The sequence below is a fragment of the Enhydra lutris genome, unplaced genomic scaffold, assembly GCF_002288905.1.
Source record: "Enhydra lutris kenyoni isolate GAN:26980312 unplaced genomic scaffold, ASM228890v2 scaffoldscaffold19, whole genome shotgun sequence".
Taxonomy (NCBI): Eukaryota; Metazoa; Chordata; class Mammalia; order Carnivora; family Mustelidae; genus Enhydra; species Enhydra lutris.
In genome coordinates, this window is record NW_019154103.1 from 15,335,002 (window position 1) to 15,351,406 (window position 16,405).

Sequence of the window (16,405 nt, forward strand, 5' to 3'; positions counted from 1 at the left end):
TCAAATCTAATCACTTTGAGCAAATTATCTGGGTACTTTATTCAGTGTCTACTCAATATTCATAATTCAGAAGACCATTATAGCAAATAATAAAGATAATATGTCAAGTGAAGAAATTTTATGATTTACTTTCTAGAAAAAGAAAACTCAGTTGTAGGTTCTGTTGGGCAACCTGAAGATTTCTCTTAAAGGAGTGAATGAAAAAGAACACTGTATGGGTGTTTCAGTGTTTCAGAGAGTGGGGCTGTATGTTAAGTATTTCCAAGCTAATGCCAAATCACTGTTAGATTTCTTGTGATCCCTGGTGTTTTTAGGAGTCCCACCAGCAGGAATTGCTCTGCTTGATGCACAGGGATATGCAGCTGTCCTGACTGTCGAAGCCAGTGATGAACCACATGGAGTTCTAAATTTTGCTCTTTCATCAAGATTTGTTTTGCTGCAAGAGGCTAACATAACAATTCAGCTTTTCATCAACAGAGAATTTGGATCTCTAGGTTTGTGTTACTCTAGAGTGAATGCAGTTTCTAGGCAGGTTCTTTTTTAATATTCTGCTTGTGTGTGGATGAAAGCCATTGCTGAAATAAATCAGAGACAGGGAAAAAACTTAATATTTGTTAATTCAGAACAGGACTTTATAACTTCTTTATTTTTGAAGTTTATTTATTTCTGTTAGTAATCTTTACACCCAGTGTGGCATCATTCAAGAGTCCCATGCTCTTCTGACAGAGCCAGCCAGGCACACGTAACTTCTTTTTTTTTTTTTTTCCAAAAGATTAAAGTAATTATCTATCACCACAGAAATGCTGTGTAACCATCATAAAATCTCAGCAGTGTATAATAATGGGCTGGCTCTGCGTCTACTACATATGTAGGGTTTGGCAAAGGGTGGCCCTACTCCAGATGTCTCATTCTTCTCCTGGGATCATTGGAGGCTAAAGAAAGCAAGCAAGAGCATGCCAGTCCTCTTGTGGTCTAGGCTTAGAACTAGCACATGATCACTTTTACTTTGTACTAACAGCCAAAAGTAGTAGTCACAGCCACACTCCCAAATCAAGAGACAGTGCAGTATACCTTGCTCATAGTTGGACATCACTGAGCCATTACATGATAAAGGCTATGGATATAGGAGGAAGTAAGAAATTGGGTCCAAGAATACAAGCTACTGCAGGTGTTAGGAAAGTAAAAAGGCTAACGCTATGATGATATTTTAAAAGTGTAAATAATTATAAAACCTTATATCTTCCAATTCAATTAGGAGCCATTAACGTCACATACAGCACAGTTCCTGGAATGTTGAGTCTAAAGAACCAAACAGAAGGAAACCTAGCTGAGCCAGATGTTGACTTTGTCTCAGTAGTTGGCTTTCTGATTTTAGAAGAAGGAGAAACCACAGCAGCCATCAACATTACTATACTTGAGGTAAAACTCTTTACTTTGCTATTATTATACTTAATCTAAATAACTACAAAGAAAGTAGAAATTGATGGGATATTCTGGTGCCTTTAAATCAGCTTATTTCTTTTTTGTGATCTTTTAAAACCACACAGGGGTTTCTGTTCTTGTCTGAATAGGCTGGTCTGCTGTTGCGTATTTTATTACAGAAACATTGAGTGATAAAGAGAATTTCCTTAGGGCAGTCCTCTTTAAGATAGGCATTGGCCTAAGAAATTCCAGGGGAGCATTTTGATTATTCCAAAGGATTTATTGGACCAGCAAATCCATGTAGGTCAGCATTTTAGTTGTTAGGACTGGTTAAATTAGAGATAGTGAGAAACTCACTAGAGGCTGTTGGCATACAATGTGATTACGGTCAAATTTAAAGTTATCACTGGTGGCTGAAATTGCATTTTAAATGATTTTTCATATTGTGAAACCTCACGCTGTTTCGGGACTCAGTGTTTCAGCTACCTGAATACATTTCCAAGAGGTGTATGAAAATAGTATGTATGAAGAGGATAGGAGATGGTATGTGTGATGGGTGGGAGGGAAGAGAATAAATATTGCTTTAGAAAAATTTTCAATTACTATGTATTTTGGGGGTTCTATTTTTGAAAAGCTCTTATTTTCTCTGAGGCTTTTTACTTTTACAAAATTTTAAGTAGTGAAAACCATCCACCATCTGAAGTTAGTAACTCTTATTTTTTTGATTACCATTGCACGGTGACCTGATACAATAGTATGAGAACTCTAGAGCCATAATATAAAAGGTAATATTCAGCGTATGACATAGAACCTCCGATTTGATAAAATAAAACTTTAAACCAAATATATAATCAAATATATAATCTGTTAATATAACTGAATATAAATAAATGGATTTCCTTAGATATGGTAATTTTTAAAACAGAATATATGTAGCCAACCCTTCTTTTCTTTGCAGAGTCTAGAGTTATGAACACAGGGTTTCCACTTTCCCTTTTTTCCCCCTTAGGTCTTTGTAGCCCTTTCTGTTCCTTGAGTAGCATTAGATTTAGAGACTGTGGCCTATATAAACAAAAATCAGCCAGGCCTGGTTTGAGGGGGCGGTGGTCAGTGTTAGGGGGTTGTTGTATGAGAGTGAGGAACAGTGGGGATGGATGGGGGACCGTGACTTTTACATCCCTGATTCTGGAACTCTCTTTGGTGTATATATTATAGAAGATAGTTTAGAGACTGTTTTCCTATTTTTTCACATGGAAATACATCTCCATTAAATAAAATTAATAAAATGTATGTACTGACTTTATACATACACACACACACACTCACACACACACACACACACACACATTGGGGTTTATGTAAATATTGTTGGGTGATTGGTCATGATTGACATGGGTTTTGCTGGTCTTCAAGTTTTGAACACTTGCCTTATTTTCAGTGCTGTTAGGTGCACTAGGAATTAATAGTAATAGTGTATTAAAATTAACTATTATAAATAGCTATTAGGTTTGTTTTTTTTTTTAAGATTTTCTTTATTTATTTGAGAGGAAGAGAGACAGAGAATGTGAGAGAGAGCGAGAGAGTGCACAGTCAGGGGGAAGAGCAGAGGGAGAGGGAGAAGCAGACTTGCTGCTGAGAAGGGAGCCCGCCACAAGCATGATCCTAGGACCCTGAGCCAAAGGCAGACCCTCAACCAAATGAGCCACCCAGGTGCCCCTAGCTATCACTTTTTAAGGACTCTTTCTAGGCCAGGCACTGCATACTTATTATTTTTAATCATTATTATAATTCCCAAAGTAGATATTATTTCCTCCATTATACAGATGGTGGAAACGAGGGCTATAAGTTGAAGTAACTCACTTAAAATTACAGAATTTGGTGTTAGGTCTCAATGACTGTGAAGCCCCTATTTTTTTCATGGTATTCTATTCCACATCTCAATCTTTGGATAGTAAGATAATTTAAAATCTTTTGCTTCCATTCTATTTAAACTATATTAGATTTATATATTTATGTAGTTGGTTTACATATTATGTTAGTTGAGGAAAAATGATATATTAGCAGTTTGATGTAGTTCAACCTAATAACTTATCATACAACTGGGTATAAGTTTATACTTTTATTATTTTTTTAATGTCGGATTTGTTGAAGTAAAATTAACAAATACTGCATGGTATTACTTATATATAGAATCTAAAAAATATGTAAAATGGTAAGATATTTAAAATGTATACTGTGGTGATTTGATACATGTATACAGTGTGAAAGGGATTCCCCCCATCTATTTAACTGACACATTCATCACCTCACAAGTGTATTTTTTGTGTGTGAAAATATTTAAGGTCTAGCCTCCTAGTAAATTTCGATTATATAACACAGTGTTGTCAACTATATAATCACTATTTTTTTTTAAGATTTTATTTATTTACTTGACAGATGGAGATCACAAGTAGGCAGAGAGGCAGGCAGAGAGAGAGGGGGAAGCAGGCTCCCTACTGGGCAGAGAGCCTGATGCAGGGCTTGATCCCAGGACCCTGAGATCTTGGCCGAAGCCAAAGGCAGAGGTTTAACCCAATGAGCCACCCAGGTGCCCCTATAGTCACTAAGTTTTACCTGAGACCCTCAGACACTATTTTTCTAATAGCTGAGTTTGTACTCTTTTACCAACCTTTCCTTTTTCCCCCTCCCCCAAGTCCCTGGCCCTGGGAACCAGTTTTCTACTCTTTGTGTCTATGAGTTTAACTTTCTTTCTTTTTTAGATTCCACTAATAGTGCAGGATACCATGCAGTATTTGTCTTTCTCCATCTGACTTACTTCACTTAGCATAATGCCCTCTAGGTTGATCCATATTGTTGCAAATGGCAGGATTTCCATCTTCCTTGTGGCTGAATAATATTCTATTGTGTTTATAGATACCACATCTTCACCCATTCACTCACTGATGGACTCATAAGTTGTTTCCATATCTTGGCTATTGTGAATATATTCTACAAATATTTCTTTGATATTCTGTTTGTATTACCTTTGAATATATACTCCGGTGTGGGATTGCCAGATTATATGGTAATTCTATTTTTAATTTTTTGAGGAACCCTTATATTGTTTTGCATAGTGGCTACACCAGTTTACATTCCCACCAGTAGTGCACAAGAGTTCCCTTTTTTCCATATACTCACCAATACTTATCTCATGTCTTTTGGATAATAACCATTCTAAGAGGTGTGAGGTGATGTCTCATTCTGGTGTTTGTTTTTTTTTAAAGATTGATTGATTTATTTATTTGACAGAGATCACAAGTAAGCAGAAAGGGAGGCAGATAGAGAGAGGGGGAAGCAGGCTCCCCGCTGAGCAGAGAGCCTGATGCGGGATTCGATCCCAGGACCCCAAGATCATGATCCAAGCTGAAGGCAGAGCCTTAACCCACTGAAACACCCAGGCGCCCCTCATTCTGGTTTTGATTTGCATTTCAATGATGCTCAATGATGCTGAGCACCTTTTCATGTATGTATTGGCTACTGGTGTACATCTTCCTTGGAAAAACATCTATTCGGTTCTTTGTATGTTTTTAAATCAGATTATTTGTGGTGCTTTTCTTTTCTTTTTTGGCTGTGGAGTTGTGTGAGTCCTTTATGTATTTTGAACATTAACCCTTTATCAGATATGTCATTTGCAAATACTTTATTCCATTCTATTAGTTGCCTTTTCATTCTGTTGATGTTTTCCTTTGCTATGCAGAAGCTTTTTAGTTTGACTCCCACTTGTTTATTTTTGCTTTTGTTGCTTTTGCTTTTGGTGTCAGATCTAAAAGAAAAGTCATACCTCAGGCATGTTTATTTTTAAAATTTTTAATCTTTATATTCCAGGTTTGCATTTTTATACTTGCTGTATACTATTTAAGCAGACATATTTATCAGATAATTTAAAAAACTGTGAGAGGTCATTACTTGGAGAGCACAACAATAGGAGATTTAATGGATATAATTTTTACAGGATGACATACCAGAGCTAGAAGAATATTTCCTTGTGAATTTAACTTATGTTGACCTTATCATGGCTCCTTTAACTTCATTTCCTCCTAGACTAGGTATGATATTTTTTTGTTTTTGTTTATTCACTTCAAACAAAGTAAAGTTATTCATTTTTTAATCAAAAGTGATAACTGTAATACTTGTTAATCTCAGCTGTAGAAGAAAATCTGGTGAGCTTTTAAATTTATTTTAACTTGGAGACTATAATCTGTGGCAGTTTTGTATATTGGAGATCATAAACACATTTAAGAATTGTTTATTGTGTGATGTTTTTAACAACTATTTATAACCAAATTTGTAAACTTCAAAGTAGAATTAGTTCTTAAGAGGGAATTTTTTCCTTTTAAAGTTTCATTTGCTATTTTCATTAGATCTCCAGACTATCAGATGATTTTATTTTCCTTTAGATTAAGCAGAACTTTTGTTTGTTTATTGTTTTCTCTGCTTTTTTGACCTTTTACCTCTTTCTTTTCATGCTTTAGAAAACACTCAGTTAATTCATTACAGACTGAAAGGTAAAACTTGAACCTCAGTATGAATTTATGTAGATTAAAAAGATATGTTCTTGTTTTAAAACATAAACTCTTGTTTGCAGTTTAGACATTTAATACTGGGGATTTTATGTGAAATTTGTAGGTGTGATTGCCCAAAAGGTAGTGGAGATGAATAGCACTGTGCTAGCCTGTTCCCCATCCCTTGGTTCGAAGGTGCTCTGTACAGGGCAGAAAATCAGTTGGGGTTAAAGGAGGGGAAGCATGGCCAAGAGGAGTGAGCTAAGGAATAGGGGTTCCTCATTCCCTTTTGAGGCTCAGTATGACAACTTTGAAAACAATGGAAGGGAATAACCAGTTTTTGACATATTATTATTATTATTATTATTATTATTTGAAAAACTTCAATTCTTTTGCAAAAGAAATATATGACTCCTGGGATAGGCTTTGAAATCAGGCATTTATTACAAGACATTTATGCTAAGAAAGCTAACAGATACTTCATATTTCTTTATACTCGTATTAGAAGTAATTTGAATAGTTTAACTTTTGTTTGGTGCTCTCTGATGCCCCTGTTTCAAGTGCTTTATGTTAGTCACTTTCACATTTTACAGATAAGGGAGCAGAAGCTTTGAGAAGCTTAGTTACATGCCCAGAGTCACACAGCTGTGAGATGCTGGAGCTGGGCTTCTGCTTTGTTTGTAGCTTCTAGTTAGGTGGGCACAGATACTGATTTTCTTTTTGTTTTTGGGGTTTTTTTTTTTTTTTTTTTTTTTGACAGTGCTAACTTCACTCAGGGAATTACACTCTCCCTGTCCTTTCCCCACCTAGGCAGCTGCCATAAGTATCCTAAGATACTCTCCTAAGTTAGAGCCTCTGAATTTTAAGAGGGAAGGGACAAAAATATTAAAAAACTAAACAGAAACAGGGTTGGTTAATATTTCAAGACTGAATAATGAATGCTGGTAACATACTCTACTTGGTACAAGGCAGAGTACAAGATAAAAAGGGATAAGAAATTTACTTCCATCTCAGTATCTGCCCCCCCAACTTTTTCCCCATCTTTCCCTCCTATCTTAACATGTCACTCCTGCATCTCGTTTTGCACCTGTTTATTTCTCTGCAGCACTCCCTGCCTGTCTCTTCCCATTTCTTTCTCTTTTCTTGATCTTTCTACTCCTTCCAGTGGTCTCTATTTTTCTTTTCTCTTTCTATTAAAATAATAGAAATAAAACCATCATCTCAGGTGCTTATTTTGTACTGTTCTTAGCTCATTAGATTTCTGTAAATCATCGCTCTTGTTAGTAAAAATGTCCTTAATCAAATATCATAAACATATCTTTACTTTCTTAAACATCTTTTGAGTAATGTTGACAATATCTTTATATTAGAAATTATGTGTTCTCTATGCCAAATACTTCTCTTAATCACTTTTACTTAAAAGTATGCTTTTGTGTTTTTTTCAGATTCGGAGGGCTTGACTGCACAGATAATTATTGATGCCAATGATGGCGCTCGAGGCATAATTGAATGGCAACATACCAGGTAAGACCAAGGCAGTGTGAGAGTTCTTTTCTGAGTTTCAGATTCTTTATCTACTGAATAAAAGCTTATAAGGAAAAGATTAATGTATTCTGTTTATTTTAGGTTCGAAGTCCATGAAACCAAAGGAAGTTTAACATTGGTAGCCCAGAGGAGCAAAGGGACTCTTGGCCACGTTTCCTTGTTTGTATATGCCCAGAATTTGGAGGCACAGCTGGGGCTGGATTACATCTTCACCCCAATGGTGAAATCCTTGGGAATTATAGTGATTTGGGTCTTGTATAAATAAATTAATCCTAAAGTAATAAACTATTATATATTCCATCATAAATTAAGACAGAAGACTTCTACATTGTAGAATAGCTTTCTTTACTATTTTATCAAAATACAGAAATTGATTTTTTAGTTCTAAAGGTTATTCTTTATTTTATTTTATTCATTCATTATTTTGTTTTAATATTTGATACTATTTTATTCACATCTTATTGCAATACTTGATAATGGAGAACACAAGTTACTGTGACAAAGGATTTCTGTCATTATATTTATATCAGAGTGTTTCAGAGAGTTTCTTGTGCTTCTTGAAAATTTTATATCTTTTATTTCTTTGCTTTAATTTACTGAAACTACCGTTAATGTTTTAAAGTGCTTTTCGTCTCTTGTTGGCTTTTATTCCTTAGTCAAATGTCTACTTTATTCTCTTCTCCACGAATCTTACTTTTTAAACTTAATGTTGTCAATTTAAGTAAAAAGAGATAAAAAAATTAAGGGGAAAGTCCCTTACTTTTATTAAAATAGCTTATTTCACATTGCCAACCAGATTGTATTTCTTGCCAAATATTCTATAAAAACCCAACAGTGTCTTTAAATATAATACTGTCTACTTTTACTTTATTGACCAGATTCTTCATTTTGTTGATGGAGAAAGATATAAAAATATTGACATTATGATTCTTAATGATGACATTCCAGAAGGGGATGAAACATTTCAGCTGATTTTAACAAATCCTTCACCTGGACTAGAGCTGGGAGAAAAAACAATAGGTATTTGATAATTTCTTATACAGTTCACTCTTATCATGCTGTTTTCTTGATATGGAGGTAGATGTAAAAGGATTAGAGTCTTGCTGGTTTTCTGTGCTTAGAATTAAAAATGTTTTAAGCTAGACATTTTGGAATTCCTGTGTTAGTAAACAGTGCTTCCAGCCTGTTGTGGGGTGTGTGTGTGTGTGTGTGTGTGTGTGTGTGTGTGTGTGTAAAACAAAAAGTAGGTTGGTAGAAAGAATATTAAATCAGTTTTGCAGCTATTACAGGTTTTATTTATTTATTTTTTAAATATTTTATTTATTTATTTGACAGACAGAGATCACAAGTAGGCAGAGAGGCAGGCAGAGAGGGAGGGAGAAGCGGTCTCCCCGCTGAGCAGAGAGCCTGATGCGGGGCTTGATCCCAGGACCCTGAGATCATGACCTGAGCCGAAGGCAGAGGCTTAGCCCACTGAGCCACCCAGGCGCCCCTACAGGTTTTATTTAATTTGTAAATGTCTTTCATTTGGAATTTTATTTCTACTCTCTTTTCTATTGAACAGTAGAGGGAATAATAAGCTTTTAATGTTATCTCATTGCTATAGTATTTCCACATAGCAGTTGAAGTATATTGATACCTAAGACATTATGGGAGCCGTAATTCTTTGGTTGGAACAGTTTGACATTGTTAAGAAAACTCATCCTAATCTACTGCTTGTTAGATATCATACTGACTGCTTGGAGAAGGTAAAAAAGAGAGGAGACGTCATGGAAATCCAGAACTCTAGGGTTGGTGGGCCTCCTTAAGAGTCACTTAATTTAGTTTCTTTAGTGATACATAGATCAGGTGGATTTAGAACACCAAGTGTTGACTGACTCTTCAACCTCTTATTTTAGCTAGTGACTGATAGTTCTTTGGGATTCCCTTAATCTAATTAACCCTTGTATTCCTAAATTATTGGCTTTTATGTGAAAAAAATCTGATTTGTAGTAAGAAGAAAAGAAAAAATCTTGAATAACCAAGAATTGTTTTTCACTTTTATTGCCATGTTAATGAAGCAAATTGGTATTTCTAAGTCTTTAGAACCTTTCTTGAGTCTGTGGCCATTGTTTCAAATTCTAAGAGTATATTGAAAATACACTCTTTTTTCGTTGTTGTAGAACATAGTGGGTTGTATTTAAAGGGTTGTAGGGGTGGACACAATGCATTGGTCAAGAATCTTTTATGTGTGAACAGTAGAAAACCCAATTCAAATGGATTTAAAGGTAATTTATTGGGTCATTTATTCTGAGGGTCCAGAGACATACAATTTTAGATGAGGTGGGACAAGGACTTAACATTCCACCAACAGTGGTGTTGTTTTCTGCCTCTTCTTGCCTTTTGGAGTATTGTTTTCACTGCAAGGCTAATGTTACTTGTCACAAGATGATTGTCCACAACATTCTTTTACATTCCACGTAGTAGGAAAGAGGAGCCCTCAAACTCAAGCATTCCCAAAGAAGTCCTAATATAATTCTGTTCAGAACTATGTAGCTTACATGCCCACCACCATGAGTAGGAGGAAGTCATTTCTTGTTGGTCTCTGCTAAGTTTGCTCTCTGCTTGTAATTTTCTATTTATAAATATAAAAGTAATCCTCAGAACAATAAGTGCTTTGACAGTGGGTTATTTCTTAAACTATGTACCATTAATCAGCCTTCAGACTATTTCCAAACTTTCATGAAGTTTCAATAAATATTCTTATATGTAAATCTTTGTATATGTTAGTAATCAAGATCATCTGTTGAGTACAGAGCTTATATTTTGAACTCTTACAATAGTTCAATCATTTTTTTCTCTTGGTTTTCTAAGAAGACCATCATTTGGTTTAGAAGATGGTGTTAATTCTGACTCTTTCTTCCTATTGCTTTCGTAACTGTTACCTGGCTCATAGCTCCAGGACAATGCTGAATAGTAGCAGGAATGGCAGGCACTGTTGTCTTGTTTCTGCATTAGTGGTGACCCTTCGGATGTTTCAACATTGAGTTACATATTTGTTACTGGCTTCTAAGGTTGAGGAGGAAGCTGCCTATTATTCCAAGATGACTGGCTATTTTTACATCATGAGTAAATGTGATATTTTATTAAATACCTTTTAAAATTTCCTTTGTTTTTAAGGTGATCTAGAGAAATGTTGGCCTAGTTTATAGTGAAATATCTACCTCTAACTTATAACCCACTCTGTTTCCATTTATTGCTATAATATTTTTATTTCAACAGCCTTAATTACTATCCTTGCTAATGATGATGGCCCTGGAGTCCTATCATTTAACAACAGTGAGCACTTTTTCCTAAGAGAACCAACAGCTCTCTATGTACAGGAGAGTGTTGCAGTATTATACATTGTTCGGGAACCTGCACAAGGACTGTTTGGAACCGTGACCATTCAGTTCATTGTGACAGAAATAAATTCCTCAATGGAGACTAAAGATCTGACCCCTTCCAAAGGCTACATTGTTTTAGAAGAAGGTGTTCGCTTCAAGGTATAGTATGAGGCTTTAAGGAGAGTGAATAATGTTTATGAATAATTTTCTCTTAGAGTAGCACCCCAGGTGGTAGGAGGAAAAAAAATGTACTCCCAGCTTAGATGACAGGTAAAGATGATTAGATTACTGTGTGAAAATGTTAACAGTGCTGTCTAATCTGCATAGAGTGCTGCTAGAGAAATCCACGCTGTTAATAGGGTAGTGGAATCTGCAAATAATAAGGAAAATGTACATAGTGCTGTCATAAATGTTAACTATTTAGTAGCATACTTCATATTATTCTTAAAACATAAACTAAAGGAAACTCCAAGCCATTTACTGTTGTCACCAAACCCTAACCAGTTATTCTTTTGACCATATTTTCAGTTAACAAAATATAATTTCTTACTTTAGCCTCCTTACGTGAGAGGCAAGTATCCTATGTGAATAGGAATAGTTTATTGGAGAAGAAATGCAGGATTTAGAGTTAGTTATAAATGTGGTTTATACTTACAGAATTATACCTTCTGAAACTCCTTTTTTTGTATATTAGTAATTTTCCATTCCTACAACCGAATTTTATTTTTTAAAACACAGTTTAGGTAGCTAATTGCATAAGCTTAATCAAGCCTGACATATAAAGTATAATAATTGTAAAGTAATATATTTTAAACAATTTCCTCTAAAAACAGTCTTTACCCAGTAATTAACTTTCTTTGGGATTAGATTGTAAACACTTCAACACGTTTTTCAATTCATATTTATTTGAATGTCTGATTTTTTCATGTTCTAGGAAATTTGAACCTCTAAGAATATTTACATTCTTCATATAGATATAAAAGAATTCAAATTTAAAGTATTTGATGAATTTTCCATTGCTTTACTTTCTCAGGCTTTTTCTTTTAAAAATATTTTAAATTTTACTTATTTAATTTTTTGTATATTTTTTGTATATTTTAAGTTTTATCCCTTTTTTCTTAAAAGACTTTTTCTACAATGTATTTAAACATCTTTCTGTTCATTAGGCAAATTAAATGTTAGAGAAAATTGGATTAACAGTGAAGTCCAAAAATCTCAAATGTGTGGGTCAGTGGCCTTAAAAATAAATATACGCCAATGTGATCACCACTCAGATTAGTATATTGAGCGTACCTCTCCCAGAAGTTTCCTTCTTGTCTCTTGCCCTTCCCGGAGGAAACTACTTTCTGGTTTCTGTCACTGAGGACTCATTTTGCTGATTCTTGAGCTTCATATAAATAAAATCATATAGTATTTACTCTTTTGTGTCTGGCTTGTTTTGGTCAACATAATTTTTGAGATCTATTCGGTTGCGCACATCAGTAGCTGGTTCTTCTTTATGGCTGAGTGGCCCTGCATCAAAGAGCCCACTATCTTTTTATCCATTTTTCTGTCGATAAACTTCTGAGTTGTTTCTATTTTGTGCTTACTATGGCTTTAACTGCTTTTTTACAGTGAATCCTATACTAGAATGAGATTAATACAGTTATGTAGCTGGGGCAAGATTAAGAGTTAGCAAAAATCAAGATCTATATTTGTTGTTTTAATCTTAATGTTGTTTTTAAATGTCATGAAATTTATTTTTAGACACTCAGTGCCATATATCACGGCATTGAAAATCTTGAAAGTGGTAACTTGACATAGTTGTGTAACTATTGCATATCATGTGGATCAGTATTAAAATAGAAAAGAAGTGATGTTTTCCAAAACATATTATTTTGTTGTCAAAAATGTTTAGCAGATCTGTTTGTATGTATGTTGCAGAAATACTGTAGTCTAATAACTTCATCTTTTGATTTTGTTTCCAGGCCCTACGCATTTCTGCCATATTGGACACCGAACCAGAGATGGATGAGCATTTTGTCTGTACCTTGTTTAATCCGACTGGAGGTGCTAGACTGGGGGCACATGTTCAAACCCTGATAACGGTTTTGCAAAATCAGGCCCCTCTGGGATTATTCAGTATCTCTGCAGTTGCAAATAGGTACAGTTTATTCATAAGGAAATTGTCACTTCTGAAGCTAGGTAGGAAATATCTTTTGACATAAAGAAAATGGAGAAGGAAATTGATCTCTGACTATTTTAAAGGGGACTTTTAAAATGAACTCTGGCAGATAGATCTGAGAGGTGTTATGCCCTCTGGTAACAAGGAGCATCAAAAACCTAATCATGTCCTGTACAGCAGTATTATTAGAATTCTTATTTCCTCAGAATTCACACTTTTCAGGTAAAGGCTTGCACAATTTCATGTCTTCAATAATAGTAAAAAGCAAGAAATAATATAAAAATATTTAGCTGTTCGAACCAAATGAATGGCTCTCTAAGCGTGTGTTAACATGATTGTAGTTTGAAAATTCCTCTGGAAGTGACCACATATTTGGCTTTTTATTTCTTAGAAATACTCCAGTAGATCTAGTTTTAGGTAAGCTAAGATTTTCTGGATTCACCTTTTTTTGCTTTGTGATATGTTTTTAGTATATCTGAGAAGGAACTTAGGAATGACAAAGCTTTATTTATTTTTTTACAATATATAGTATGAGGTTACTGACTGTTTTCTCAAGATCATAGTATCAGATTGTAGTGCTTTTTTAATCCTCATAATTGAATATTTTGAACTGTAGAATTTAATTTTCCTGCTGTGTGAAGTTTGTGGTTGGATCTTTCCATGGCTTCTGTAAATTTAAAAGTATATTAAATATATGCTAGCAATGTGATACTTATATTTAATTTTAATATTTATTTATTTAATCTGAAGTAGAAATAATACATATTATATTTAATATGTAGAATTATATTCCTTTTCTGTTTTCTGCGATCCATAGAGCCACGTCTATAGACATCAAAGAAGCCAACAACACTGTATATTTAAATGTGTCACGCACTAATGGCATGGATTTAGCTGTGAGTGTGGAATGGGAGACAATATCTGAAACAGCCTTTGGCATGAGTACGTTCGGTTTCTTGTAAAAACAAAATTCTGTAACCAAGAAAGAGTGCATGTATCAGATGTACATGCTACCCACCCCCATGAATTATATCTTACGGATCTGTTGAAAATGGAGAACAGATATCTAATTGTTTTATTGCAGCTGCATATATTTTTTGAGAGCCTCTCATGTGACAGGCGTGATATTGAACTCATGGTGCTTAGAACATAGGAGGAGACAGAAATAAATCAAAGAAGTTAAAACCAGTGTGTAGTTTAAAATTGAAATAAATGGGGGCACCTGGATGGCTCAGACAGTTAAGCATCTGCCTTTGGCTCAGGTCATGATCACAGGGTCCTAGGATTGAGCTCCACATCAGGCTCCCTGCTCAATGGGGAGCATGCTTCTCCCTCTCCCTTTGCCTGCTGCTCCCCCCCTGCTTGTGCTCTCTCTCTCCTCGTCAAATAAATAAATTAATTAAATCTTTAAAAAAAAAAGTAAAATTAGAGTAAATGTTTTAAAGGTTTAAATGTTTTAAATGTTTTATGTTTAGATGTCTTAAAATCTTCTCTAAGTGTTGCGAGAACACAGGGAATGCTTCCCAGGGGTATCTGTGTTTGAACTACTGTGATCTGTGTTTGAACAACCGAAAGGTGAGTAGGGATTGATTCTGCAAAGATCTGAGTTGGAGGGACATGGAGGGAAAGTGAGAAGTTATTCAGGCGCACAAGTCTAGAGGCATGAGAGAACGTATACGTGAAGAACTGCTGAGTGGATGTTGGGATTAGAAGTAAGGGGGACTGTTGAGTTTGGAGACTGGGTAAGACCCGATAGTTTGAGAGCTTGAAGAATATATTATGCATGTTAGTCTTTATTCTAGACTTAATTATGCATGTTAGTCTTTATTCTAGGCTTAATGTGGTTTAGGGTGGCAGGAGGGCTGCCATATTTATTTGTGGGGAGGTATGATCACATTCGTATTTCAAAGATACCATTCTGGGTACCATGCAAAGAATGAGTTCGCACAGAAGAAAATCGAGGATGAAGGGAGACAAAGAAAAGGTCAGCCCAGGTCCTAGCTAGGAATAGCATCTATCAATTGGGTATAAGGAGACACCAGAGATGATTCCTAGATTTCTAGTTTCTGTGGTTAGATGGAGAGTCATGCACTTCAGTAAGAAAGGGAGTACTGAATGAGGACTAGGTGTTACTGTGGCGAGGAGAAGTAAAATATGTGTGATTTAACACATTTTGAATTCGAGTTACTTTTGAGAAAATGTTTCTCCAGACTCAAAGGGAAGTGTCTGTTGCGGGAGATAAATTTAGAAATCTACAGCATGTATATTGTATTAAAGTCATGGAAATTGATGTAAAAACATGGAAAGCTGGACTGTAGGTAGAGAAAGGAGGAGGACCCAGAACTGAGTAGGCTCAAATTGAGTTACTAAAGAGAGGAGGAGGATGTAGCAAAGGAGAGGGAGAAGACATGGTGAGAAACCCAGGGAAATGTGGGATTGTAGCCAGCAGCACAAGAGTGTTTGAAAAAGGAAAGGAGTGGTAACTGTGTCAGTTGCTAGTGTAGAAGCCCAGTAAGATGAGAACCAAAAAAAATCCTCTATAGTTAGCAGTGGAGAAGGAGGAAATAGCAAGAGCTGCTTGTATACGAGGGATAGGAACTGAATAACATTTTGAATGGAGCCCTCCAATGTATTCCACTGTTTCAAGAGGTTTGACTGAGAAGGTAGGACCGAGCAAAGGTGGTGACATGGTGTAGGATTCAAGGGGGTTTTTTGTCCATTTGTTTCATTTGGAGAGACTTAAGCATATTTACATGTTGATGGAAAAGGCCTATTAAGTAGAGAGAGATTGAATATTCAGAACATGAAGGGATAGTAGTTAGTAGCAAGTATGATTGTCAAAAAGGCAGGAGGAGGTGGGATCCAAAAGAGAAGGATTATTTCTACTTCAGATTTATCTCATTATTGTTTGGGAGCTGCATGCGTTTTTGGAAGTGCTTGTGAGATTATGTGTTGGAAATTCTTAAATGTCAGCGTTGTTTATTTTTCATTCACCATCTTCCTAAATTATGGTAGGGAAACATTTGGCCAGATGGTCTGGTCAGGACCTTAATGTCAAGCATTCAGACTCAATGCAGAAGCTGCAGTGTACCTTTAAAAGATGACAAATGGGAATGAAAAATACTGGTTTTCTAGGAAAGGAAATCACTAATGGATAGTACAGATGAGGCATTGGCATGATTCCTTGAACTGGTAATCTGAAAATAATCAATAACTTAGTTTTATAGGACGTAGATTTCAACTTTGACATTTGTTCTTGCTGTTCACACCATTAGCTAAAGTTTTAAAAGAACTGCCTTTGGGAAACTGATATAATGAAACATAGAGCTTTTTAAAAAAATTATTCTTCATGAGATAGGGATTTTTAA

At 35.3% G+C, this 16,405-nt stretch overlaps 1 protein-coding gene across 1 annotated transcript in view; it reads left to right on the forward strand.

Annotated features, from left to right (window-relative positions):
• LOC111148290 (adhesion G protein-coupled receptor V1) overlaps nt 1–16,405 on the forward strand; it is a 507,584-nt gene that overhangs the window by 99,285 nt on the left and 391,894 nt on the right. The window contains exons 37-45 of the mRNA XM_022504771.1: nt 315–494; nt 1,256–1,419; nt 5,414–5,507; nt 7,409–7,487; nt 7,590–7,728; nt 8,387–8,528; nt 10,770–11,032; nt 12,841–13,016; nt 13,855–13,979. Of these exons, the coding sequence (XP_022360479.1) occupies nt 315–494; nt 1,256–1,419; nt 5,414–5,507; nt 7,409–7,487; nt 7,590–7,728; nt 8,387–8,528; nt 10,770–11,032; nt 12,841–13,016; nt 13,855–13,979 (1,362 nt within the window). The remainder of the gene's footprint in view (nt 1–314; nt 495–1,255; nt 1,420–5,413; nt 5,508–7,408; nt 7,488–7,589; nt 7,729–8,386; nt 8,529–10,769; nt 11,033–12,840; nt 13,017–13,854; nt 13,980–16,405) is intronic.